This window comes from Macaca thibetana, chromosome 8, assembly GCF_024542745.1.
Source record: "Macaca thibetana thibetana isolate TM-01 chromosome 8, ASM2454274v1, whole genome shotgun sequence".
In the NCBI taxonomy this organism is placed as follows: domain Eukaryota; kingdom Metazoa; phylum Chordata; class Mammalia; order Primates; family Cercopithecidae; genus Macaca; species Macaca thibetana.
Window position 1 is genome coordinate 134,434,223 of NC_065585.1, and position 27,298 is coordinate 134,461,520.

The 27,298-nt window shown below is 47.3% G+C and overlaps 1 protein-coding gene across 4 annotated transcripts in view; it reads left to right on the plus strand.

The window, feature by feature from the left end:
- GATA4 (GATA binding protein 4) overlaps positions 1–27,298 on the plus strand; it is an 84,799-nt gene that overhangs the window by 49,141 nt on the left and 8,360 nt on the right. For 3 of the 4 annotated variants that reach the window (XM_050801095.1, XM_050801096.1, XM_050801094.1), the window contains exons 3-4: positions 24,331–24,500; positions 25,515–25,640. In XM_050801095.1, the coding sequence (XP_050657052.1) occupies positions 24,331–24,500; positions 25,515–25,640 (296 nt within the window). The remainder of the gene's footprint in view (positions 1–24,330; positions 24,501–25,514; positions 25,641–27,298) is intronic. The other variant, XM_050801097.1, reaches the window with a different exon arrangement.

Consider the following 27,298-nt stretch of genomic DNA (forward strand, 5'->3'; position numbering starts at 1 on the left):
TGTCCTGCGCCCTGTATACCGGTGGGGGGCGGGTCATCCTGACGTGGCCCACCCAGGGGTGTCCTGCGCCCTGTATACCGGTGGGGGGCGGGTCATCCTGACGTGGCCCGCCCAGGGGTGTCCTGCGCCCTGTACACCGGCAGGGGGTGGGTCATCCTGACGTGGCCTGCCCAGGGGTGGCCTTCGCGTTTGCTTCACCGCCTTCATTCTCTGCTGTCCTTCTGTGTTGTCATGGAAGGAGTCATGCTTTGTCCTTGGAGCCTGGTGCGCAGCCCACGCATTCCCTGTGGGGCTGGGGTGGAGATGAGGGAGGAGGGATACCCTGTAGTAGTAAATGGGATCCGGTCATCTGGCCCAGGCCAGTGTCCTCGCACTCCCCATCAGGGATTTAGATCCGTATTTTCCCAGTAGCTTCATTTGCTGGGTTGAGAAAGTCTGGAGGAACTTTTGAATAGGGAGTTGAGTACATTTTGAGTAGGTTGTGAAAGTTACAAAAGACTGTCTCACCGCTAGTCCCGTTGAAGCTCCCTGCATCACGCAAGGGCTGGGGAATCTGATCCCGCACTGGCCCCCACCCTCAGCAGCCTACAGCTCCGGGCACACGCGGGGAAGTGGATGCCACCGCCAGGGAGGGAACTTGCAGAACCGAAGTCCTCTTTGTGACTGGTTTCCTGTGGGGAGAAGAGCAAATCCTACAGTATTTCTGGAGAGTGCTTGGGTTTCACTGCGTAGGCTGGGGTGAGTCTTGGTCTTACCGGGCATGGCTAAGGTTCGTGAAGCTCCTGCCCCTCGCTCTTGACTCTGGAGGTCAGACTTGCTGCTGCCTGCCTGTCGTGGCAGGGAAGAGCGCGGCCCCAGCAGCCTTGGCTCACAGCGAGTGCTGACCCTGAGCCATTATTACTCCGCACCTTGGCAATCCGTCTGGTACTGATGGCCTCAGAGGGAAGCAGAAGGTGCATCTTGCAAGTGCATGAAAGCCAGTGGCGTGAAGGGGGTTCGGGGGCGGGGGGCGGGGGGCGGCCTCTGGCCTCTGCATCTCTGTGTGGCTTGTCTCTGCAAGCAGCTTTTGACTCATCTCCAGGCACAATTCCTGAGCATCAGCCTGTGGCCTCTGTTCTCACTATACCTTCTGGTACTGTCCTTTTATTTGGATTATAGTTCCACTACTCTGGAAGCATTTGCAGGGAAAGAATTATGCCATTTCCTTTTGGGGTCCGGAATACAATCACCTGGAACATACCAGACACATGCACGTGTTCCTTCACTGACAAAATGCAACCGGGAATTCATCCCGAAGCATTTGGTAACTTTGGCTCACATATTCAGATCTCCGTGAATGGCTCTGCTGAGACATCGCCAGCGGGGAGCAGAGCCATCCTTATAACAGGAACCTGAGAAACAGGAGCCCAGGGATGAGCCCGTGTGGATCCCTGGCCAGTTTTACAGGGAGAAGGAGCCTGAGAGACATCGGAGGAGATTGAGGGAGCAAAGGCGCCCAAAACCTAGAAGGCCAGGAGGCGAGAGGAGAGTGCAGAAAGTTCTAACATTATGTTCTCAAAGGTAGTAACACGGCAACAGGGCAGTGAGGTGTGGCCAACACCGGGGACCTCCTGGGTCTGAGGCAGGGAGAAAGGTGCAGGTGGAGATGTCTCGGGGACAGTGGCACAGGTGGTAGTGGCTGGAGTCTGAGGGCTAAGGGCTGGTGCACATGTGGGACCCTCCAGCCTCTGTTTGAACCCTTGAGAGTGGGAGAGAGCCCCCAGGGGAGTGGGGGCGGTGCAGAGGGCTGGAGGATGAGCTCTGCAGAGCTGGCTTCTGATGCAGTTGGAGGCCTTGGGAGGCCCAGAGCCAGGCAAGGGAGATGAGGAAGTGGACAGGCAGTGTGCCCTTGCGTTTGCCTATAAACACCCCTGGCCTCCTCACTTGATCCCTTGGTGCTCTGCTGGGCCCTGATGGTGCCCTCCTGGCTTCCAAAGTTCCCCCACCATCTTCACATTCCGTCAGTGTTCTGGACCCGGAGCAGATGACTCACAATCTTCCCCTGCCAGCTCAAAGGGACTTCTGGACTTCTCACTCATCCAGTTTATCCTTTCCCATCTTGGGTGCCTCAGCCCACTGTTTTTCCCTCCAACTCACTCTGAGTAGATTCCCCAGGATCCTTCCTGGAGAGCCCCTTGAGGCACCAGAAGAGCTGTGTGTGCCAGCCACGTTCTCAGCCTCATCATAACAAATGCCACGGGGAAAGAAGCTCCCTTCAGACCCTGTTTAAAGGCGTTTAAAGGCGGTAAGTGCCTGTCAATCTTGGAGGATAGTGACTCCCTGCCTGAAAAGCTTCACAGAAGTGACAAGACACTTTCCTTCGGGGAATGTTGATATTGAGTTTCCTTCCCTGTGTAAACACATCTCCAGGAGTGGCATAAATAATGGGGACCCTTTCCCCAGCACAAAGCAGAGGATGGGAGGAGAAGGAAGAGGAGAATGGACCCGCCTGCTGGGAAGGGGAGAGCTGGCCATATAAGCAGCTGTTCCTGGTGAAGGGGGAGCCCGTTAGCCAGACCCCTTTTTCCTTTGTTGTCAGGAATTTTGCTTATAATCCTTATGGGGACCTCCAACTTTTTATTTGGCGGTTGATAAGGACAGGCAGTAGAGTCTAGTAAGTGGTTAAAGAAGCTGGAGTCAGGAACCTGATTTAAAATTCCGGCTAGCCTGGGTGCGGTGGCTCATGCCTGCAGCACTTTGGGAGGCCAAGGCGGGCATATTGCTTGAGCTCAGGAGTTCAAGACCAGACTGGGCAACATGGTGAAACCCCTTCTCTACCAAAAATACAAAAAATTTGCCCGGCATGATAGTGTGTGTCTGTGGCCCCAGCTAGGGAGGCTGCGGTGGGAGGATCGCTTGAGTCTGGGAGATGGAGACTGCAGCGAGCCATGATCTAGCCTGGGTGACAGAGTGAGACTGTCTCAAAAAAAAAAGTAAAAAAAAATTTCATCTTTACCCTATATAATGTCACCCAGTTTTCATGCCCATAAAATTGAAATAGAAACTACTCCACAGAAGCTAAGAAATAATATTCATAAAGCATAGTACTTGGCATGTAGTAAGTATCTATAAATGTTAGTCTGTATTTATTTGTTATTTATGGATGGAGTTTCATTCTTGTTGCCCAGGCTGGAGTGCAGTGGTGCGATCTCGGCTCACTGTGACCTCCACCTCCCAGTTTCAAGCGATTCTCCTGCCTCAGCCTCCCGAGTAGCTGGGATTACAGGCCCCCGCCACCACGCCCAGCTAATCTTGTATTTTTAGTAGAGATGGGGTTTCACTGTGTTGGCCAAGCTGGTCTCAAACTCCTTATGTCAGGTGATTCACCCACCTCAACCTCCCAGAGTGCTGGGAATACAGGTGTGAGCCACTGCACCCAGCCAAATATTAGTCATTAAGCCAACCATTAATAAATGCTAGCTATTATCATTAAAGGAAATATTTAAAATAGGATCTTTTTTGTTTTACTTTTATTTTTGAAACAGGGTCTTACTCTGTTGCTCAGGCTGGAGTGCGGCGCTGCAATCATAGCTCACTGCAGCCTCGAACTTCTGGACTCAAGCACTCCTCCTGCCTCTGCCTCCTAAGTAACTGGGACTACAGGTGTGCGCCACTATACCCAGCTTTTTAATTTTTTTTAATTATCATTTTACTTTCTGTAGAGGCAGGGTCTTGCTCTGTTGCCCAGGCTGGAGTACCGTGGCATGGTCATGGCTCACTGTAGCCTTCAACTCGTGGGCTCAAGCAATCCTCCTTCCTCAGCCTCCAAAAATGCTGAGATTATGGATTTGAGCCACTATGCCCAGCCCTGGATTCAATAACATAAAGGGTTAGATTGCATAGGAGGCTGCCAAGTTGAATTAAGTGGGGTTTTATATTAGTGAGAATTTGCTTTCTTTCTCAGTATTAACCTACATTTAGGTCGTAGACCCCATATCCAACTTACTGTCTATAATTTATCTTACATAGGGGAGCACATTTAGGTAAGCAGAGACTAATGGGGTTATAGTCATAGTTTTAGAATATTTTAAAGATCTAGCTGAGGGCTAGGCATGGTGGCTCACGCCTGTAATCCCAGCACTTCAGAAGGTTGAGGCAGGAGGGATCACTCGAGGTCAGGAATTCGAGACCAGCCTGGCCAACATGGTGAAACCCCGTCTCTCTAAAAATAGAAAAATAAGCCATGTGTGGTGGCAGGTGCCTATAATCCCAACTACTCAGGAGACTGAAGCAGGAGAATCACTTGAACCCGGTTGTGGTGAGCCATGATTGTGCCACTGCACTCCAGCCTGGGTGACAGAACAAGAAAAAAAAGAAAAGATCTAGCTGAGGAAGTTGGGACTAGATGACTTTCTCCAGTGATGTCTGAACAAAAAGAAAAAATGCAGAAGCCAGGCATGGTGGCTCACGCCTGTAATCCCAACACTTTGGGGAACCAAGGCGGGTGGATCACGAGGTCAGGAGTTCAGGACAACCCTGGCCAACATAGTGAAACCCCATCTTTATTAAAAATACAAAAAATTAGCCAGGCACGGTGGCATGCACCTATAATCCCAGCTACTCGGGAGGCTGAGGCAGGAGAATCGCTTGAACCCAGGAAGCGGAGGTTGCAGTGAGCCGAGATTGTGCCACTGCACTCCAGCCTGGGCAACAGTGTGAGACTGCATCTCAAAAAAAATTAAAAAATGCAGAAGCTACTTAGGTTGAACTCAGAAAGGAAGAAGGACTGTGTGGTTTAATAGTGTGCGTTCTGAGAAAGCCCTCACGGCGTTGGTCTCTAGTAATCTCTAGAAATAAGTGAATCATTCCAGCTTGAATTACCATGGTATAAAATTTGTTCGCTGAAAAGCAGGGGTTAAGTCCTCTGCCCTGTGAATTTCTGCCTGGAAATGCATCTGACCTATGGTGGCTGCTCAATTCTGAGTGAGTGTGGAGAAGAAAGGAAAATGAGGAGTTACTTATTAGTTAGTTATACATTTTTGGTTTTTAAACCCAGTGTATAATTCCTGGATATTCCTGCCACTTACTATTTGTTATCGTTGTTGTTGTTGTTTTTATTGTTTTTGAGATAAGATCTTGCTCCATTGCCCAGGCTGCAGTGCAGTGGCGTGATCATGGCTCACTGCAGCCTTTACCTCCAGGGTTCAAGGAATCCTCACACCTCAGCCTCCTGAGTAGCTGGAATTACTACCATGCCCAGCTAACTTCTGTATTTTTTGGAGATAGGGTTTTGCCATGTTGCCGAGGCTGGTCTTGAACTCCTGAGCTGAAGTGATACTCCTTCCTCAGTCTCCCAGTGTGCTGGGATTACAGGCACAAGCCACTGTGCCTGGCCTCACTGAGTGGTTTTATGGGCTGGAGTCAGGATCCAAATTTCCTGTGCTTCCATCTTCACTGCAGGAGTGACATGGACGTGGTGTCCATCTCAGAGGAGCCAAACGGGCTTGCCTAGGCTTTTGATTCTTGTGAAGATGAGTGAATTGAAACCAGATACCTCTTAGATCTGTGAGCCCTTCTACCTCTGATGACCTGTGAGATTCAGTGAAGGTGAACACTCACTGTCGGGATGTTTTAACGATTTTATTAAAATTCTGAATAGAATGTGAAACAAGGGGAATTGAAGGGTGATTATTTGTACCGTTCTGATCAGGAGCTGGGGGCTTTGTCTGGCCTCCATGTAGGGGCCAGAGGACAAGAACTAGGCAGAGGTGTAGACAGCAAAGAGGAGGATGGATCCTGGGTCTTCAGGCCGCAGCCAGCCTGCTCAGCAGAGCAGTTGTGGGGAAAGGTGTGATATTTGGTGGTGGCATTGAGGCCCAGCAAACACTGAGCGCTTATGATGTTCCCTACTGTCCTGGTGTTGTTTTGTTATTTATTCCAGCGACTTCCTGTGGGCAGGAACTGTAATGTCCATGGGCAGGAGAAGAAACCCAGGTCACAGGGACCTGCCCAAGGCCACAGAGGTCCCGAGGCTGGCGGGACCTAGGTCAGCCTGACTTCCCTGGCCAGTGCCCTCTCTGTTTGTCTCGTGTCATCTGCCCCAGGAACTCCCGTTTCAGGGCATGTGGCCCAATGCCCACTGAGGTGCAGCCCATGTGCCTGGATGGCTCTGCCAGGGCGAGCTTCTCGGACAGCCTTCCTTCCCTCTCGATTTGTTGCTGCAGGATTCTCCTTTGGTCCTGACTTTCTTGGTTTTTCATTTCCTTACCTGTAATCTGTTCACTCTTGGTCAGCAAGAGAATAATATTGCAGCTACCACTGCCTCTGAGTTTCTTCCTGAAAGACTGAGTCTTATGAAGACCCGGTCTTGAGGAGTTTCCTAGCTGGATCAGCAAAGCCACAGTGATCCACATTTGAATGATTTTTTTTGAGGCGACATTTATTCCCAATGTTTATTTTCTTGTAAAAATGAGCGCATTATTGATTAAAAGAGAGAGACACAATATCCAAAAAGTAGAAGCAGCCTAGGTGTCCATCCATGGATGAATGAATAAACACATGTGGTCTGTGTGCACAGTGGAGTATTACTCAGCCTTGAGAAGGAAGTCTTGCACTACCACGACATAGATGAATCCCGAAGACATTACGCTAAGTGATACAAGCCAGTCACCAAAGGGCAAATACCGTATGATCCCACTTCTGTGGAGCCCCCAGAGCAGTCAAATTCACGAAGACAGAAAGTAGAATGGGGCTTGCCAGGTGGTGGGGGAGAGAGGGGAGCAGGAGGATGGGGAGTTAGTGTTTAATGGGTGCAGAGTTTCAGTTTTGCAAGATGAAAACAGTTGTAGAGATTAGTTTCACAACAGTGTGAACACATTTACTATCACTGAACTGTACAATTAAAAATTGTTAAGATGGTTAATTTTATATGTATTTTATCACAATTTAAAATAAAGAAGAGAAAAATGGAGAGGCAGTGTGCAAGCTTAGCTAGTAGAAAGTAAATTGTGAAAACCTTTTTCCTAACACCTCATTCTGTTTCCTTCTTTGGCCAAAGGTGTAAGTAGCATTAATGGAAGATTAGGTAGAACTATCCATCCAGAATTTGTTCTATAAGATTGCCTTTTTGGCTCGTCAGTGTTTCTGTTTGCCCAAGTCTCAGTGTTATCCTGCTGTCAGAACAGGGCTGATCAATAAGGAGAAGGTTATCCTTGGTGAGGAGGTAGAAAATGGTGATTTTTAAATGTTGTACTACAAGCAACTAGTCCGATTTTGATCTGCAAATTTATCATGTTTATAATCTGCATTAAAATTTTAAGTTACATTCATAAAATATAGCAGTGAATGCACTTTTATAATTTCCTTTGGAATGCAAATCAGATTGGATTAAAACTATTAACCACACATAATAAAAGACTGTAGATTTTTGTAGCAGCTTCATGCTCCACCTAAGATGTCTGCCAAGTAAGTGAAATTTATTTGTAAAAAGGCAGATTGAACTACTAGACGTTTTGTCATGGAACTATGCTCCAGGAGCACTGATTTCAGCGCAGGTGCTTTAGATGGAAGGAAGGCTGAGAGTAGGGTCTGTGGGGCCCCTATTGCAGAGAAGCTCCGTTTCATCTACTTTATATTTGATTTGTAAATGTTTGCTTGGCCAAAGAATTCTGAGGCTAGAGCAACAAAACAAAACAGAGAGAGGTTGGGAAGAAAAAGTAAAGTAACACCAAAAAACGAACGGCTGTTGCAAAATAAATAATTCAAGATAAAATAGAAAATTCAAGATAGATGCAATTGATTGCCATAAAGATTCATGAACACGTCAGGTGAACCTGAATCTGAAGGCTAGAGGAAGAGGAGCTGACGGAATTTGAGAAGGGTGTATGTTTGGTCTGAAGAACAGGTGGAGACTTCCTGCGAAGGCTGGCAGAGTAAAGGTTTGCTTTCTCCCCCTCCTCCCTGAAGACCAGCACATCGGATGAAAAGAAACCCCCAAATCAAGTAAAACTTCTATCTGCAGTGAAATTAAGAGACAACTCATATCCCCAACTATAGAAAACTGCCAAATATAATATAAATCCAGACCACATTTAAGGAAAGACTTCAAGAGCTGGTCCATACCTCTCAGCTCTCCAGCCAGGAGTAAATTTCCCTGTTAAAATAAATGGCATAGGAAGAAAAGTGGCAATGTTTTCATTATTTGCGATGAAAGACTGGTCAACTTCAGTAAACAAATGTAAGTTCCCTGTGGAGAAAGCTATAAAGCTTTACTGAAGGGCATAAAAGAAGACATGAATAAATGGAGAAAGATACTAGATGCTTGGATTGGAAAAGTTGGCAGCATTCTTTATTCCAAACTCCCTCAAACAAACCTATAAATTTAACACAGTCTCAGGAAACATCCCAACAAGATTTCTTAAATACGACGTGTCCAGCTGATTATAAAATTTATATGAAAGAGTTATTGTACAAGAATAGCCAATATAATTTTTTAAAAGGAGACTTAAGAAAGGGGAACTTGCCTTATCATAAATCAAAACAAACTAGAGACATGCTGGCACAGAAGCTAAAGCAGTGATGTTCATTGCAGCCCTGTTGTGTGTAGCAGTGAAAAATCACTTGCTGAAATGCAGCCAAGGTATTAGGAATGGGGAGGCTGTGGTATAAAAAGATTGGCATGAGCACTGAATCCTTTCAAATATCATCTACAGCTAAACAGCTGTGAGAATTATGGAGTAGAATGTAAATGTTATATGTCTTAACAAAACAAAACTAATAAATCCTCTTCAAAGAGAGACGTAGATCTGTGCTGATATGGAAAAATGTCTAAACAGATATGCTTCCCTTCAGAAACAGCGTGTGTTCAGCACACTGCTCTGTTCTTCCCATACTGAGGGAGCCCATATCTGGTGAGGATTATTTCCACCACCCTGATGACACAGGCTTGGCTATGAGACTTGCTTTGATCAAGAACATGTGACTCAAAGTCACTATGCAACTTCCACAAAGAGGCATTAAGAGCCATTACATGGTTCTGTCATGACTTTTTGCCCCCTGCCACAAGGCTGGCATGGACCACATAGAGATTTTGCCTTCAACTTGCATGTCCGAGTGAAGTACACATACAGAATTTCAGCCAACTTGTAGCTGACATGTAATGTGTACAGCAAACAAATAAATACTTGTTTTTTACAGCATAACAACTTAAACAGCACCAAACCAAGCTTAAGTGTTTTATGCATATACATTTGAACATGGCTAAAATAAATCTCCTATATCCTACTTTTCTCATGTGTATAAACAGACATGTACAAGGATGCCTGATGAAGCACTGCTATTACACCAAAAAACTGAAAACAATCTGAATATATATCAGTAAGTGTCTTAGTCAGTTTAGGTTGCTGTAACAGAGTACCATAGAATGTGTGGCTTTAATAACACTTATTTCTCAAAGTTCTGGAAGCCAGGAAGTTTAAGATCAAGGCACTGGCAGATTGGTGTCTGATGAGAGTCCCAAGCTTGCTTTGCAGAAAACCATAATCTCGCTGCATCTACACATGGGGTGGGTGTAGGGAGATATCTCTTCTGTCTTTTCTTTTCTTTTTTTCTTTTTCTTTTTTGAGGCGGAATTTTGCTCGTCACCCAGGCTGGAATGCAATGGTGCAATCTCGGCTCACTGCAACCTCCACCTCTTGGGTTCAAGCAATTCTCCTGCCTCAGCCTCTCCTGAGTTGCTGGGATTACAGGCACGCACCACTATGCCTGGCTAAGTTTTGTATGTTTAGTAGAGATGGGGGGGTTTCACCATACTGGTCAGGCTGGTCTCGAACTCTTGACCCTCAGGTGATCCACCTGCCTCGGCCTCTGAAAGGATTACAGGAGTGTGCCACTGCACCCAGCCTCTTTCTCTTCTTATAAGGGTAATAATCCCATTCATGAGGGCTCCATCTGATGGCCTGTTCACCTTCCAAATGCCCAACCTCCAAATACCATCACATGTGAGTTAGGATTGCAAGATCTAAATTTGGGGTATTCACAGACATTTAGTCCATAACCATAAAGAAATGAACAAGTAAAATGTGATTTGTTAATATAATAGAAAACTATAAATCAACCCAAATAAAGCAAATCCATATGTATAATTAAAACTCGGAAACATAATGGGCAAAAAAGAGACTGGAATTGTGGGTTACACAGAGGCACCTACTGTATCTGCAGTGTTGTATTTCTTTAAAAACATCTGAAGCAAATATGGTAAAATATAAAGATTTCAAAAAGCTGGTGGTGGGTTTAAGAGTGTTTGCTATATATTTTTTTTCTCAGTGACTGAAATATTTCATATTTTTTAAAGAAAGCATTCATGTAAATCTTTAAAATTGCAAAGCAATGCTTATGTTCTTCAGAGGAACATTTATACCTGTGTGTAGAAGTATATAGACTAATTAGAAGGATATACACTAAATTCAATATAGTGATTGGATAGCAGATGGTGGGGGAATAAACAGAATTGTTACAGTGTCCTTTTTGTTTTTATGTAATTTTAAAATTTCTAAAAATAAAAATGTTCATTAATGAAGTAGAAGATATCTGGAAAAACAAAAATTGTTAGCCACCTCTGCCCCTGGGGATGGGATAATGGTGATGGTGGAGACCTTTTGTTTCTTTTTTTTCTTTTTCTTTTTAGACTGAGTTTCACTCTTATTGCCCAGGCTGGAGTGCAATGGTGCGATCTCGGCTCTCTGCAACCTCCTTCTGGGTTCAAGCAATTCTCCTGTCTCAGCCTCCCGAGTAGCTGGGATCACAGGCATGTGCCACCACGCTGACTAATTTTGTATTTTTAGTACAGATAGGGTTTATCCATGTTATTCAGGCTGGTCTCCAACTCCCGACTTAAGGTCATCCGCCCGCGTCGGCCTCCCAAAATGCTGGGATTACAGGCGTGAACCACCGCGCCTAGTTGGGACCTTTTGTTTCTATGTGACATTCTTCTGTACTGTTTGTTTGAAATTTTTTTTTTTTTTTTTTTTTTTTTTTTTTTTTTTTTTTTTAAGATAGGGTTTTGCTTTGTCACCCAGGTTGGAGTGCGGTGGTGCGATCATAACTCGTTTGCAGGCTTGCAGTCCCGCAGTCCCAGGCTCAAGTGATCCTCCTACCTCAGCCTCTGGAGTAGCTGGGACTACAGACGAGGGCCACCACGCCCAGCTAATTATTTTTTTTTAAGAGAGTTACTATGTTGCCAGGCTGGTATTGAACTCCTGAGCTCAAGCCATACTCCGGCCTCACAAAGGGGTGGGATTACAGACCAGAGCCACCATGCCTGGCCTGTTTGAATTTTTGTAGCAATTAAAAATTGTATAATTTAAACACAAATTGAAGGGGACAGGGACTAAAAACATAAATGAGAATTAGAATGCAGTGCCACCTTGAATGCTTTCACAAGTAGGAGCCTAGAAATCATCTTTTCCGACCGGGGGTGGATCACGAGGTTAGGGGATCGGGACCATCCTGGCTAACACGGTGAAACCCCTGTCTCTGCTAAAAAAAATACAAAAAATTAGCCGGGCATGGTGGTGGGCGCCTGTAGTCCCAGCTACTTGGGAGGCTGAGGCAGGAGAACGGCGTGATCCCGGAAGGCGGAGCTGGCAGTGAGCCGAGGTGGCACCACCGCACTCCAGCCTGGGCGACAGAGCGAGACTCTGTCTCGAAAAGAAAAAAGAAATCATCTTTTCCAACCACTGCACTTTTGAGTTGTGGAGACCAGACCAAGAGAGGGGAAACGACTGTTGGCCAAGGCGTCCACCTCTGCTTGCGTCTGGAATTGCCCCAGCCCCTGCCTTTATGTCTGGTCTGCCAGGCTTCTGATAGTGAAGCCGGGGGCGGACCCCGTTGACCGCATCAGGCGAGCCCTGAACAGCGCTTGGCGGGAACTCTGCAGCGCAGGGCGCCCTCTAGAGGCTGGAGGACCTTCCTCAAGGCCCCGGGAAGTGTGGATGTGGACCTGAAGGAGTGCTGGGTAGAAGACGAAGCCACCCTTTCGCCCAGTCAACTGCATTCCTCTGTCTTTAATGTTGGGCTTCCTCAGATTACATTTTCTTTGAAGAAAGAGTTCTGCAGCTTAAAAAAAAAAAAAGTGACAGAAAAATCACTGGTGCAGAGTAAGGTATAGCATTAGCATTTGATCTGATATTATCTAGATTATTTTCACACTAGGAAGGACCTAAGTCATCTGGTCTAACACCTTCCTTTCACAAAGAAGATCTGAGGCCTATATAAGCAAAACGTGTGCTGCCCAGGTCCATGGCTGCAGGGCACTGTCTCCTGGCCCTGGAAATCTGGTCTTCATTCTTATTTTTTGTTTTGTTTTGTGTTAAATGAACTCAGAACTTAACAGATCCCTTGCAACTTGGCTTAGACTCCGCATTTCATGCAAAAAGCCTTCAGGGTAGCAGGGTAACTGGGTGGATTAGCAGGAGAAGAAGATGTAAAGTGATGGCGATTGGAGCTTAACCTTGGTTTGATTAAGTAATCCCCCAGAAACCCCCGAGAGGGGAAAACAGTCCCCACGTATAAATTTCTACACCCTTGCTCGCCTCCTCTTGTGAAAGGCGTAAATCTCCCCTGAAATGCCTCCCTAGCATTCAGGGCAATAAAGAGGTCACATTATATCTCCATAAATCTCCCAGCTGGCTGCTGCTGCTGCCATTCCAGGGGCGAAGGGGAAGTTGTTTCCTCCTGACGGCAGGCCGTGGGCCTGGAAGGAAAAGCCTCTCCCTGCAGACCCATTGTCTCGGTCCCTGCGGGAGCTGCCCTGGCAATTTGTTCACTATTCCTTTTCCGTCCTGCCAGCTCCTAACTGGGGTTGCAGAGTCAAACGGCCCAGACTAGCCCAGCTTAAGTCTCCTCTGGCCAAAGCTCCATTGCAGTCTTCCTAATAAATAAAAGGAACCAGGACCATATCACTGAGCACTAGAAGCCAGGCCAGGGTTCCCCGGGGCTGAGTCTGGGGCTCCCTGGGGCAGGAGCCAGGGTACTGTGAGAGATGACAGCGGGTCAACAGCTTTAGGAGTGCAGCAAAGCTAAGGACCCACTTGGGAAATGGGTTCCATTTTCTCATTAGGGAATTAAGATGCTTTTGTAGGAAAGTAAGGTGAGAGAAAAGATGCTTTTGTGGAAAAATCTGAAAATGGAACCTGCCCAGCTTTAAATTAAAAATGTTACTGCATGAGTGATGATGCTAGCCCATGACATATTTCTGTACTTTATTTAACATGCAAAAGAATCATAGGCCAGGTGCGGTGGCTCACGCCTGTAATCCCAGCACTTTGGGAGCCCAACCCTGGCGAATCACCTAAGATCAGGAGTTCAAGACCAGCCTGACCAACATGGGGAAACCCCATCTCTGCTAAAAATACAAAAATTAGCCAGGCATAGTGGTATATACCTGTAATCCCAGCTTTTGGGGAGGCTGAGGCAGGAGAATTGCTTAAGCCCAAGAGATGGAGGTTCCAGTGAGCCAAGATCATGCCACTGCACTCCAGCCTGGGTGACAGAGCAAGACTCTGTCTCAAAAAGAAAAAAAAAAAAAAAAAAATCACTGTCACAAATAAGAAATACATTAACATTAAAATAGTTGAGTATTTAAAAGGTACACAACAGCAAACAATGAGAAGTACCTCCATGAGCCACCAAGACGCCGCCCTGGAAGCAACCAGTATGATCAGTTTCTTGTCTGTCCTCCTAAAAATGTTCATTGTATATATAAACAAATCCATGTACAGATTCTTCTCCCCTTCTTTTTGTAAGAGAATATCAATGTATTGTCCATGCCTTCTAATATTTCACAGCATATACTGGCAAGAATTCCATATCAGTACATCAAGACCATTGTTTATGGCTACATAGTATGCCTTCACTGAATTAACCGGTCCTGTATTGATGAACCTAAGAGTGGTTTTTCCAGTCCTCTGCTATGGAAAAACATGCCATAGTGAATCTCCTTGTATATAAACCATTTTACACAAAAGTAATCTGGAGGATACATTCCTGGAAGTGGAGTTTCTGGATCAAGTGACACATGCATTTATACTTTTGATAAGATATCGCCAAATTGCTTTCCCCACTGGCTGTGGGTGTACCATGTCACGCTTCCCATCAAGACCCAGAGTGTCTGCTTCCCCACATCCCCCAACCCCAGGGCACACTAAAATGACTGAGGCAAGCTGGGAGGAGCCTGGAGAGGAGCATCATCACAACACAGTGACTTGGAGGAACCAGGACCAGTGCCAGCCTTTGTCCACAGCATGACTGGCAAGCTCTTCATGTACATTCTACCCTGGCTGGGACTGTACCCCGAAGGGAGGGGTTCTCCCTTTCTTTCTGTAGGGTGGGAGGAATAGTTGGTGCCATAGCGATGCCTGAGCCCAGATGGGGCTGCCACTGTGGTGGGGAGGCAGCTGGGCCCAAAGTGGAAAAAGTACTTTGTATTTTTTCTTTCAGACCAGGAGGATCCCAGGAAATTGAAGAAAATAAACATCTCCGATCCTGCAGTGCCTAGGCAGAGATGCTTGTTTAATTAACTGCATATTTAACTAATTTAAACCATGTTACAGAAAGAGAAAATCTGAAGAACATAGTCTATCCAGTTGTCATTTAATAAACCAACTCCAATTCCCGTATGGCTTTACTGAAACTTTGTTTTTGTATTCATTCTTCTACCGTTGGGCATCTTGGTTGTTTCCAGTATTTGGCAGGAACATCTGAAAAATAGACATTTTCCCTCTAAAAACAGTTTATTCCAGTGAATTAATTAGAGCAGTTTTATTGCTAGCAAGAGTGGGCTGGCTTTTAGTGCAACGCGGTGTAATTTTCCATATACATCCATTATATATGATTTTACATACACACATATATACACACATGTATGTGTACACACACACACACGGAAACTTCTGGCCCTGCACAGATAATTCTCACAGCTGAATTATGGTGTGTGTCCAGGAACATGGCATCTCAGTGGCCAGGCAGCCCAGCCGGCCGGAAGCCCAGCCCTGTCGCATCGTCATTTCCGCCGCCTCACGGGACTCTCTAGGCACTGGGTTTGTTGAAACTCGATGGTTCGATGGCTCTGTGTGCAGAGCTTCCGTCGTGCGCGCAGCTTCTGTCGTGCGCGGAGCTTCTGTCGTGTGTGCGGAGTTTCTGTTGTGTCTGGAGCTTCTGCTGTGTGCAGGGTGCTACAGGTGGCGGGGTCCAGCGGAGAGCAGTGTGGTACTGTGGAAGGCTAGGACTGGGAGCTCAGATGAGGCACTTGACCGGCCTGCTCTGCACCTTGGTGTCCTCTTCTGAATGTTCACGGAATAGCCCAGACCCAGCTTGCAGGTTTTAAGACTGTACCACTGTGCCAACTGCCCCTTGCTCCTGGACCTCACAGCCTCTCCCACAGAAGGACTGGGGATGTGCAGAGCGAGCCAACTCAACAAGGCAGTGGACAGGGAAGCGGCGGCGGGGGCGCCCTTTGCATGCAGTCCCCAGAGGCCAGGAAGGAGTAAATATTTTCAAGTGCTGATCCCCAGCCAGGGCTACCCTGGCTGTATCTGAGCTTGAAGCCGGAAGTCCCAGGAGCTGCAGGACCCAGCGCCCAATGCGGTGTCCTGGCCTCTTTCCTGGCTTGTCTGGGAGGGGGCAAGTAAGCCGTATTACCTGTCAGCTGGGACACTAGGGAGACACGGAGAGGAGGGATCAGCATGTCAGGGATGCAGGTCTGACAGTGAGGTCTGCAGAGGGTTGCCACACACCCTGGTGTTAAGACTGTGCTTTAAGAATAATTAGTAATGTGCCCCCTCCCCTCAGAAGTGTCCCATTTTGTATGGTGAGTCACAGGGCTCCCAGATTAACCCGGGGAGGGGGACAGCACAAAGAGGAGAACATTGTCCCAGGTTTCGGGGTGGGGACTGCCGGGCAGGGTCTCTGCAGACACAGCAGCTGGGAGGCCCAGGCCCCTCCACTCTGGGACTGATCGTAGCTTCCCACACGGAGGCCCCCAGGAAAACTCCACAGCTCTTTCACCTGAAGGTGACAGCTGGCAAGACAGTCTTTGTAAAAAATGTATTGGTATAGGGGCAAAATGCCGGCACTGGGGAGAGTTTTCAAATAGAAATGTAGAGCTCACTGCAGTCTTTCAGTGTCCCTTCTTTGTTCCTTTTCCATTTTTTTGGAGACAGGGTCTCACTGTGTCTCCCAGACTGTAGTACAGTGGCATGATCACGGCTCACTGCAACCTCTGCCTCCTGGGTTCGAGCAATTCCCTTGCCTCAGCCTCCCGAGTAGCTGGAATTACGGGGGTGCACCAACATGCCCACCTATTTTTTATATTTTTGGTAGAGACAGGCTTTCACCATGTTGGCCAGGCTGGCCTTGAACTCTTGACCTCAAGTGTTCCACCGGCTTCAGCCTCCCAAAGTGCTGGGATTACAGGCATGAGCCACCATACCTGGCCCTTTGTTTTAAAAATAGTGTCCCAGCCTGCGGTTCTCTGGTGGGAAGGGGCCATGGTGACCATTTTCTGGGAGTCTGCATGTTAATGTCGAGATGCAGCAAATGAAGTCATATTCACCACAATACTTTTGTTTCATTTGTTTCAAGAAAGTGCTTGTGGCCAGAAGTGGTGGCTCATGCCTGTAATACCAATACTTTGGGAGGCTGAGGTGGGAGGATTGCTTGAACTCAGGAGTTCAAGATCAGCCTGGGCAACATAGTGAGACCCCATGTCTACAAAATGCTACAAAAACTAGCTGAGCGTGGTGGTGTGTACCTGGAGTCCCAGCTACTCAGGAGGTTCACGCAGGAGGATTGCTTGAGGCCAGGAAGTCGAGGCTACAATTAGCTGTGACTGAGCTACTGGACTCCAGCCTGGGTGACAGAGCAAGACGCCATTGCCAAAAAAAAAAAAAGGTCCTATGAGAGTAATGCAACAGTCCACAAGTTCACGGACTTAGCTCTAAGGCATTGTCATTTCAGAGGCTCAAATTTGAATTCAGAAGCATCCTACATTTCTCCTGGAGCCAACAACTGATCCTGCATTTTATGGGGAAATCTTTATGCCATAATTATAGACCCACGTGTAGGGGTTCTCGAAGGTCTCAAAATCTAATCTTGACAATGATGAAGGCCAGGAAGCATTTCCCAAGTGGGTGAGCTGAGCAGCATTGAAACAGAGATGCTGGGAAGTTTCTGGGATCAGACACGCTGGGAAAACAGAGCATGCTTGGGCTCTGGACTCCTACAGCCCTTGCTGCTCACAGGTCAAATTGAGACTGATTTTCTCTCTGCTGCCAGCTACTGCCGCTGGGGAAAGGGTCAGGGATGGCCAAGACATCTGTGGGCAGAGCTGGTGGGATGCTGGCCTGCGGTTAAGAGACTGACTGGCCAGCCTGGGTTTGATCCCATCTCTGCTGTTGATGAGCTCTGTGGCCCTGGGCAGAATCTGTTTTCTAAAGCACATGAACATTCCTCTATTGCCATTCCTCTCCTGGACCAGCCTCCCACGCTGACCCGACTATGAGCACAGACCAGGCAGGTGCGGAGGTGCTGGGAGTTCTTAGACCTCTAGGGAGGAGCCACTGGGGCCCAGGGCTTCGGAGCTGGAGTCTTTCCACAGTTCCTCCAGTGACAGGTGTGGTTGCACGTTACAGCCTTCAAGCTCATCTTTCTCTTTGTCATCTGTAAAACCTCTTTGCATATGAGCAGGTGTATTTTCCTCTATCATTTGATCTTCAACCTCTTCCTCCTCCTCTCTGTCTCTCTGTACGTTCCCCCCCCCCCCCCCTCCCTCCCTCCGTTCTTGTTTTTGGTTTTTTTTGTTTTGTTTGATTTTGTTTTTTTTCTTTCACAGTGTCCTTGTCTGTTTGTGATTCAGGAAGAAAAACAAAACAAAACTGAGTCACATTCCATCACTCCATCCAGCCGGCGTCCCGGGGTCTTGTCCTTTATAAGGGTCAGGAGCAGAGGCCTTGGACTCCGTGGGGTGACTCTGCAAGGTGGGCGGTAACTGGTAACCTCCTCTGTTCAGCAGCTGCGGGAGCTTCCAAAATAGGTGATTTTATCCCCTTGCCGGAGCCCGCTGGAGCTGTGCGGGCCTCCCCGTGACAGCCTCCTGTCACAGGCATCTGCCGAGCCTGACGAAGCCCAGAAGACCCAGGGCTCAAGAGCTGCCAGGAAAACCTCAGGCTTTGTTTGGGCCTCGTGCCCCACACCCAGGCGCCAGCCGCAGGGACAGATCCGGGCCTGTCGGGAAATCCAGGCTCCATCTCTAGTGAACTCTGGATGGGACGTGGGCCTGGGGTTCAGCAAGGGACCTTTGGGTGGGGCTGAGACTCTGCTCTGAAGCCCTTTTAGTTCCCAGGGAACGGTCTCTGGGCAGGTCCCTCCCCTCCTGCCCAGTCTGGGCTGGGGTCTGGTCTTTTCCAACAAGTCTTCTGGGTTGCGTCTCCCTGGCCCCCCGGCCCTTCTTGTGTAGCACTGCCCAGCTGCCCCGGGCACGGGCCCTTTCCACTGTTGATGTGTCTCTCCCTGGACGTCCATTATGCTGAAGATCTGAAGCTGGAGGTGGTGGACTGGGCACCGGTGTGAGGCCCAGGCCCACTGCAGTTTGTCACCTCAAAGGTAGCGATTAGTTTTGAGTTGTGCATCCCCAGCTAGACCAAAACAACTTAGGGCAAGGAGTTAGCGTGGGTTTTTCCACCACGTTCGTTATGTCCAGCACTCGTACAGGGGCGCCTATACAGACACATGGCAAATGTTTGAGCTTCAGACATTGCAGTGAAGGGGCTGAGACCCATCACCTCTGCCTCCAGGCGTGAGGGTGAGGCTCTTTCCAGCGCGAGCTGGGGCTCAACACCAGCTCTCCCCAGCAGGTGGAAGTCTAAGGGGCGCATCTGCAGGCGAGCAGACCAGGCTCTGTGGCGCCGTTGGGGCGGCAGCAGTGGCCTGAGCTGTCTCCCCAGCAGCCAGCAGCGCCCAGGGGAGGGAGTGGAGAGCGGAACCGTGACCCTGGCCTCTGATTCCTCTCCCTTTCTTCCTCCCATGCCTTCCCTCTCCCAGCCCTGATTGGCTTCCCCTTGGTGGGGTGGGTGGGTTCCCCAAGATGGATGGAGCAGGTCAGAGGAGAGGAGAGGTCGCAGTCTTTGCCTCTGGTGGCGTCAGTTCTTTGTAGGGAAGTCGGGGTGGGATGTTTCAACCTCCTGGCCTACATTCTTCTTTCAGGCACTAGGGTGGGAGTAGTTTGCCTTAATTCATAGGAACATCCATATTGCACTGGATGTCTGAGAAATCAGACTATCAGACTTTGTTTCCTCTTTAAAAAAACTGTTTTAGCAGGGTATGGATGGAAGTGAGGAGTGAGATCCCCATCCTTGGAGTTAGGACATAGTTTATTTTGTGCTTTTCATTGCTAAACTAATCATTAAATCACACTTCCACGAGCAACAACTTGGAGACCGAGTAAGTGTAAATGGTCAGCCTTGCCGTCAGTTGGTTCCCGGGTTGCAGTCTCAAACCTGACGGCTGAGAGAGACAGACAATTCTGAGCATAGCCCCAGTGGTTTAAGAAAGGTCAGATTCCCCAATCTCCTAGCTCTTTTATCTGTCCTCCCCTCCTCCAATAACCAGCGCCAAGGTTTGTCCTGGTCGCTCCCCTTCCCTCCTGACCCCTCCAACTTCAGCCTCCTAACAATAATCCATCATTGTTATCTCATTTGATGTTTGCAAAGCACTTTACAGCCATTGTTGTAAGTTTTTCCTCTCATTTGCAAAGTGCTTTACAACTATTATTACAAGTCTTTCCTCCAAACGTGGGTGATGCCTTCCAAGTGGCTGGAGCAGTTCCCGGGATGCCAGCACTGGGTGGGAGGGGCTGCATCCGAGGCCCCAGCTGTGCCCCCTGGCTTCAGAATCATTCTTGCCTCTCAGTACCTCTCCTAAGAAGGAATGAGAAGTGGTGCTTACCGAGGTTCATACCAGATGTGAGTGCTAGTTTGGGACTTAGTGCTGTGTTTGTCATGTAACATTATAGGGTCAACATTTTCCTCTATGATTACCTTGTTTTTAAAGTAATTGTTTAAAAATGTGTGTAACATTTCATTGACCGGGTTGGATGGCAAGATTTTGTGGTCAGAAATATGGAAACTTCTGCAGATTTGAAGGTGTTGCAGGTTGTCTATTGGGTGTCTTTAGGAAGCATAGCCTTTACTTTGGCTGTTTTGGTGACCCCTGACCCTTCTATCACAATGGGACTTTTATGCTGGTGGGGATTCCACACTTTCTGCCCTAGACAATTGGGTCTGCCATGAGTCCCCCACTCTGCTGAGGGTATGTTCTAAAAACGAACTGAGTAATATTATTACTCATTATTGATATTCAAATCCAAGTTGTCCATCAAGTTGTCCACCATTAGCATTCCGAGACCTGGGTTCCCTCCTAGCTCCTGTGACATCTATCAGAGTGATTAAATAGCAGATGCTCAGTAAATATTTGTTGGTGACGAATACGTATTTGGCAACCTCCAGTGACTTTACCTGGACAGTAAAATAGTTGCTTGAATGCATAACCCAACTTTGAGGTGAGCCTGCAGGAGCTTCCGAGGCAGACCTATGTGTTGGGTTCTCAAGGCAGCCAAAGGTGAGTCAGCAGCTGAGAGGACACTCCAGGAATTCCTGGGTCCTTTAATAAGATTCTGGGGTGGGCACGGTGGCTCACGCCCATAATCCCAGCACTTTGGGAGGCTGAGGTGGGAGAATCGCTTGAGCTTAGGAGTTCAAGACCAGTCTGTACAACATAGTGAGAGCTTGTCTCTACCAAAAATACAAAAAAAAAAAAAAATTAGCAAGGCATGGTGGCATGCACCTGTAGTCCCAGATACTTGGGAGGCTGAGGCGGGAGGAGTGCTTGAGCCCAGGAGGTTGAGGCTGCAGTAAGCCAAGATCGCAGCACTGTACTCCAGCCTGGGGGACCGAGTGAGACCCTGTCTCAAAAAAAGTTTTTCTTTACATCAGTGTAGTGTGGGAAGAAGAAAAAAAACACTCCGATATTCCTGCATATAAAACAATAATTGTGAGAAGAAAAGAGAATCTCCCCTCCGAACAAGAGGAACACATTATGAGATGTTTTTGACTTAAATGAACCAGAATGTAGGAGAGAAGCCAGTCTGCTTATTTTTAAGAGTGTGATTCTTTATCTGTTAGAGCAACATACTGAGATATTTGTGAATAAAGTAATAGAAGTCTGGGATTTTCTTCAGTAGCACAATATGGGGGAAAGTGAATGGAGGTATAGATAAAACAAGATTGACCACAAATGATTGGCAACTGGATGATGGTTAAGTCAGAGTTCTCTTTCATATTCTGTCTACTTCTGAATGTTTACATTTTTTCATAATAAAGAAAAATAGGGCTGGGTGCAGTGGCTCATGCCTGTAATCCCAGCATTTGGGGAGGCCAAGGCAGGAGGAGCACTTGAGCCTAGGAATTTGAGACCAGCCTGGGCAACATGGTGAAACCTTGTCTCTACAAAAATTAGCTGGGGATGGTAGCGTGTGCCTATAATCCCAGGTACTAAGGAAGCTTGAGGTTGCAGGGCCCACTGCACTCCAGCCTGGGTAACAGAGTGAGACCCTGTCTCAAAAAAAAAAAAAAAAAGATAGAAAAAGAAAAATAGGCTGAGGCAGGAGGACCTCTTGAGGCCAGGAGTTGGTGGCTGCAGTGAGCTACTATTGCACCACTGCACTCCAGCTTGGGTGACAGAGTGAGTCGTGTCTCTAAAGAGAAAACTAAAATAAAAAAGGAAACCAGAATGAGAGAGTTGTGCTAGGTTTGGACTGGAAAGGTGATCTTACAAGGCCTCTATGTCCAAGTGTCATTCAGGCCAGACTGCGTGTCTTGGTTCAATTTTGAGATGGTAGTGCCACCTAGTGTTTATTGTGGACACCCAACAAAATGACGACATTGCCTGTGCCCACCTCCTGCTGTGGAGTTGGTTTGGTCTAATGTCCTTCTGTAAATTCCTGGCCTCTCGAATCCCCTCACGAGCAGACCTGGATGAAAGAAGTGAGGCTGACAGGCCATAAGCACCGACTGTAGAGGTGGCAACAGTAGTGTTAATTGTGGTGGTCCAGCTGGGAGCAAGTCATAGGCGGGAGTGGCCGCATCTCATGTATGGCTCTGAGGGCAGGCGACCTTGGTAGAGGCTGTCAGTGTGACCCAGGTGTAAAAATAGCCTCTGCTGTGATGCCTGTGCTCCGCTCCCTGGCCTGAGCAAATAGCCCCTCACACCTGCACACTGTTTACTCGGTGTGGACACACAGCTACCTGTTTGCAGGTGCAAATGACTGTTTGTGTACCCAGAGTTGGGGGAAGGGCCCCCCACCATGCTTTTCTCTGGCTCACATTCCCTTAGAGCAAGTAGCTGGGCCACAGAACTAGCAAAATGTACAACCTTGACCCCCTCCCGGGCTGGGTCCTGTTGGAAAGAGAGCTCTTCACCGCCTGTCCTCCCAACTCAATAAAAGCTCCCCTCTTCACTAGAGAAGAATCTGCCCTTGCCTCTGGCAGCGGCATAGGAAGAATCTGGAGACCAAGGTAGATGTGTTTAGGGACAGCAAATTAGGATAACATGAAGTCAGAGAGACTTCCGGAGATTGTGAGCCAGGCTTTATATAGACTACAGGGAGTAAGAAAACTGGCCCAGCCTGTCTCATCAGGATGAGGAGAATGGACACAAGTGGAACCTGTCAGTTTAATGTTCTGTAGACATGGACGATAAAGGTGATGGCGGGGAGGAGTGAGCGAGTGAAGGGAGCGACAGACCCAACAGCCTTGTGGTAGTCGGGGAGACGCTCCGCTCATGTGAGCAGCTCTAAGGTGCCATGGCTTATAATATGCACCTTTATTTTATATACCAATAAGCAAGAAAAATGTCAAACTATGATACAGCAGCCCATACAGGTATATTAAAACAGAAAAAATGAATGAATGAAGCATTTTTTTTGCTGGACAGTTAGAAAATTCCAAAAACTTAAAAGAAATCTAGTGCCTTTGACTCAGAAATTTTACTTCTCGGAGAGTATCCTAAGGAATAACTAGAAATGCACAGATTCATGCACAAAACAAGCAGTGTTTACGAAATAAGAATCCAAAACTGGATGAAAATTAATAGTTGAATGATACTAGTTAAATGATGGCACGTTTATATGATGGAATAATGATATGAGTTTAAAAAGAATTTTATAAAATGAGTTTATAAAGAATTTCTCATTGGGAAAATGTTTTGATATTAAGCAAAAGACCCACACAGACTCAGAATTATATAGCTTGGCAAAAATACATATCAACATATGAAAGTTTCACAAGGTTGGGTGTGGTGTACTCAGTACTTTGGGAGACCAAGGCGTGCGGACCACATGAGGTCAGGAGTTCGAGACCAGCCTGACCAACATGGTGAAACCCCATCTCTACTAAAAGCACAAAATTAGCTGTGTGTGGTGGTGCATGCCTGTAATCCTAGCTACTTGGGAGGCTGAGGCAGGAGAATCGCGTGAACCCGGGAGGCAGAGGTTACAGTGAGCCGAGATTGCGCCATTGCACTCCAGCCTGGACAACAAGAGTGAAACTCCATCTCAAAAAAAGAAAAGTCTCACAAAGGGCTGGGCACAGTGGCTCAGGCAGGTAGTCTCAGCACTTTGGGAGGCTGAGGCTGGAGGATCACTTGAGCCCAGGGGTTCAAGGCTGGACTGAGTTATGATTGCACCACTGTACTCCAGCCTGGGTGACAGAGTGACCCTGTCTCTGATTAAAAAAAAAAAATACAGTCTTACAAAGGATACAATAGAACCAAATGCTGAAAACATTAGTGACAATCTGAATTTTCCTTATATATTTTGGCACTGATTTTCATAAGGTAAATATTTATATCTTTATGCAGAGGGAAAAGTAATCTTACTAACTTTGAAAAGGAAAAAGAGAGCGCAAGAAGGTTTGCATGGACTTCAGTGGGAGGTGAGAGGCCTAGGGCTGGAGGCTCTGAATGTGACATCTGGACTGAAATCCAGGTGTCCCGCCTCCCAGCCCAGGACGCGGGTGATCACTACAACCTTTCCTCTTCTCATGCTCAGGGGAGCTCGCAGTGTCTGGGATTAGGGGGCAGGGGCTGAAGTTGGAGTGAGGAAGAGCAAGAGCAGCCCAAGGTGGTCTTCTCCTTCCAAGGAAAGGGCATTGTTTCTGTGCGCTCTAGATTCTCAGAGGTAAGAGATGGGCATAAACAAAGAATTCATCCTCTGTCTTTTCTTGTCTGTTCTCCCCAACTCAGTAGATATGTTTGACGACTTCTCAGAAGGCAGAGAGTGTGTCAACTGTGGGGCTATGTCCACCCCACTCTGGAGGCGAGATGGGACGGGTCACTATCTGTGCAACGCCTGCGGCCTCTACCACAAGATGAACGGCATCAACCGGCCGCTCATCAAGCCCCAGCGCCGGCTGGTAAGCACCTGCCTCGCGGCCTCCTCTCGGCACCTGGCTGCAGGGCTCTCGCCTTGGTGGGACATCCTCTGGTTTTGAATTTTGGAACTTGAGGGTGTGGATCAGGGGATTAGATGGGTGAGAGCTCCACCATAATTCTCACAACTTGAGAGTCAGCTGGAGCCACCAGAATGATCCAGGCTGTCCAGTTCAACCTCTTCAACACACAGAAACGGAAAGTGAGGCTCAGAGAAGCTAGTGGCCTTGCCCACAGTCACTGAGGTACTGAGTCTCCCATCTGGAACTCTGGAACCAGAATCCAGGTTTCCTGGTTCCCACTCTGGTGTTGACTGGAGTGTCTCCTCCATCCACACCAACCCTGCAAGGAAGGTCACCTCAGAGGCTGGTCTCTATCCTGACCTCAGTTGATCAGCTGATAAATCCCAAAGCCCAGAAGTGCAAGCAGCTTGTGTTGGGCCCCATGGCTGAGGAAGAGTTTGGGCCTGGGGCTTGACTCCTGGCTTCATGCTCCTTTTTAATATAATTTGATTCTGATCAACACCAACCAGATTGCACTATATTAAGGAGGGAAGAACAGAGGGGATAAACCCTGGTGCCTCCCTTTCTTGAGGTCTCAGGGCCATTCAGACTTTGATACTATTTGGACACCATGATTCCTCACTCTCCGTCTGTGCCTGGCACCTGCAGCTTCTTTCAGGAGAAGCTTTCCTTCCGGCAGTGTCCGGCGCTCGCTGGTTATTTGCCTGATGGTGAATGATGGTTAGGACTGGAAACCAGGTCTCCAGTGCCCACGTTCGCTCTCCTCGTGCAGCAGAAACCTTGTTCTGATTTACTCCTCGCAGTGGCTCAGGTGACAGGAGAGTTAGGTGCTGTCACAGGTCAGAGATCTCATGCAGGGTCATTAGGGCCCAGCCCTGCCTCCCATTAGGGAGGCCCAATCCGCAGCCGCGCGCGAGGTGGAAGGCAGTGCCCCCCTTTTACTTGGACATGAAGGGTCTGTTTCCTGTCTTGCAGTCTGCCTCCCGCCGAGTGGGCCTCTCCTGTGCCAACTGCCAGACCACCACCACCACGCTGTGGCGCCGCAATGCGGAGGGCGAGCCCGTGTGCAATGCCTGTGGCCTCTACATGAAGCTCCATGGGGTACGTGGGTCCCACGCCCACGCGGCATCCTTGCCTTCTGATGCCCATCTCTCAGTCCTCCCTTGTCTTCTTCCTTTGGACTAGCATTCATTTTCCCTTCTTAACAAAGATACTTAGATTTGGAAGGGACTTTCAACAACTTTGCTGGCCTCTTCCGTCCTTTACATTGCATAAGTGAATTTTCCATTTTATAGATGAGCAGGCCATATTTATGTATAGCAGCTTGATATGCAACAAAGGTGACATTTCGATTCAGTGGATAAGAAGCTTAAGGATAGTTGCATTGACAAAATTGGCTGTTCATTTGGAAAACAAAAGGAAAGCATGACCTCCACCTCCTACTTAAACAAAAATAAACTTAGGTGAATTAAAGATATTAGATGTAAAATATCTTTGAAATAAACTAAAAGTAAGGCCAGGCATCATGACCCATGCCTGTAATCCCAGCACTTTGGGAGGCCGAGGCAGGAGGATTGCATGAGCTCAGGAGTTCAAGATCAACCTGGAAACTTTGTCTCTACTGAAAAAAAAAAAGAAAAAAAAAACTAGCTGGGCATGGTGGTGCATGCCTCTAGTCCCGGCTACTTAGGAGGCTGAGGTAGGAGGATGGCTTGAGCTTAGGAGTTTGAGGCTGCAGTGAGCTCTGATTGTGCCACTGCACTCCAGCCTGAGTTACAAAGTGAGACCCTGTCTCCAAAAAATAAAAATATTAGACAATAAAATACTACCAAAAAAAAATCAGACGATAAAAACACTGGAAGAAAATATAAGGGGAAGTATTTATGTAACTTTGAGGATGGGAGAACTTCTTAAAAAAGATTTTAAAACTTTTTAGACATATAAAAATAGTTAGATAGATTTGATTTTGTAAATATTTACTATTAGTGCCTGGAAATGATACCTAGGGAAAGTAAAGACCAATACACACAGTACCAGAAAAAGGGTTAGTATTTCCAGAATTACAAGGAGCTTCTACAAAGCTCTTTACATTTTTATTGGAACATTCTCCATTATACAGTGTTAACAAAAAGGCAAGGCGCAGAACACTACTTACTACGGCACTATTTTTATAAATGTGAGGAAGAACATAATTTATACATGGTTGCTTCCATGTACACAGAACCCCTCTGGTAGGATATGTAGAGGTTGGTCACATGGTCACATGTATGCATATATATGTACATGAGGTGCCTCCAGGAGAAAAACTGGGGTCCTGGGGAGAAGGGATTGGAAGGACACTCTTTTTGCTGTGTACCCCCTTGGTACCTTAGACGGTACATTTGCAAGTCTTAATTGTTCAAATACAAGTTAAATTAACACCAAACCAGAAACAGATAGACCTTATAGCCTAATAAGAAAAGAACAATTGATTTTTCCCCCACTTCCCCCAAATGGGCAAAAGATACGAACTGACATCTCACAGAAGCTGTCCAGATAGCCATGAAACATGTGCAGACATGCTGAATCTCACTGAAAATCAGGGAAATGTACCCGAAAATGACCACGAAAGCCCCTATTTTGCCCACATATTTGGCAAAAATTAAAATGTGTGCTGCTGTGGATTTGGGGAATTAGATACTCTCATGTATTATTGATTTGTATTTGATAACTGCATCTATTAACTTAGTGGTATTTTTAAGGGTTAAAACCATAAACAC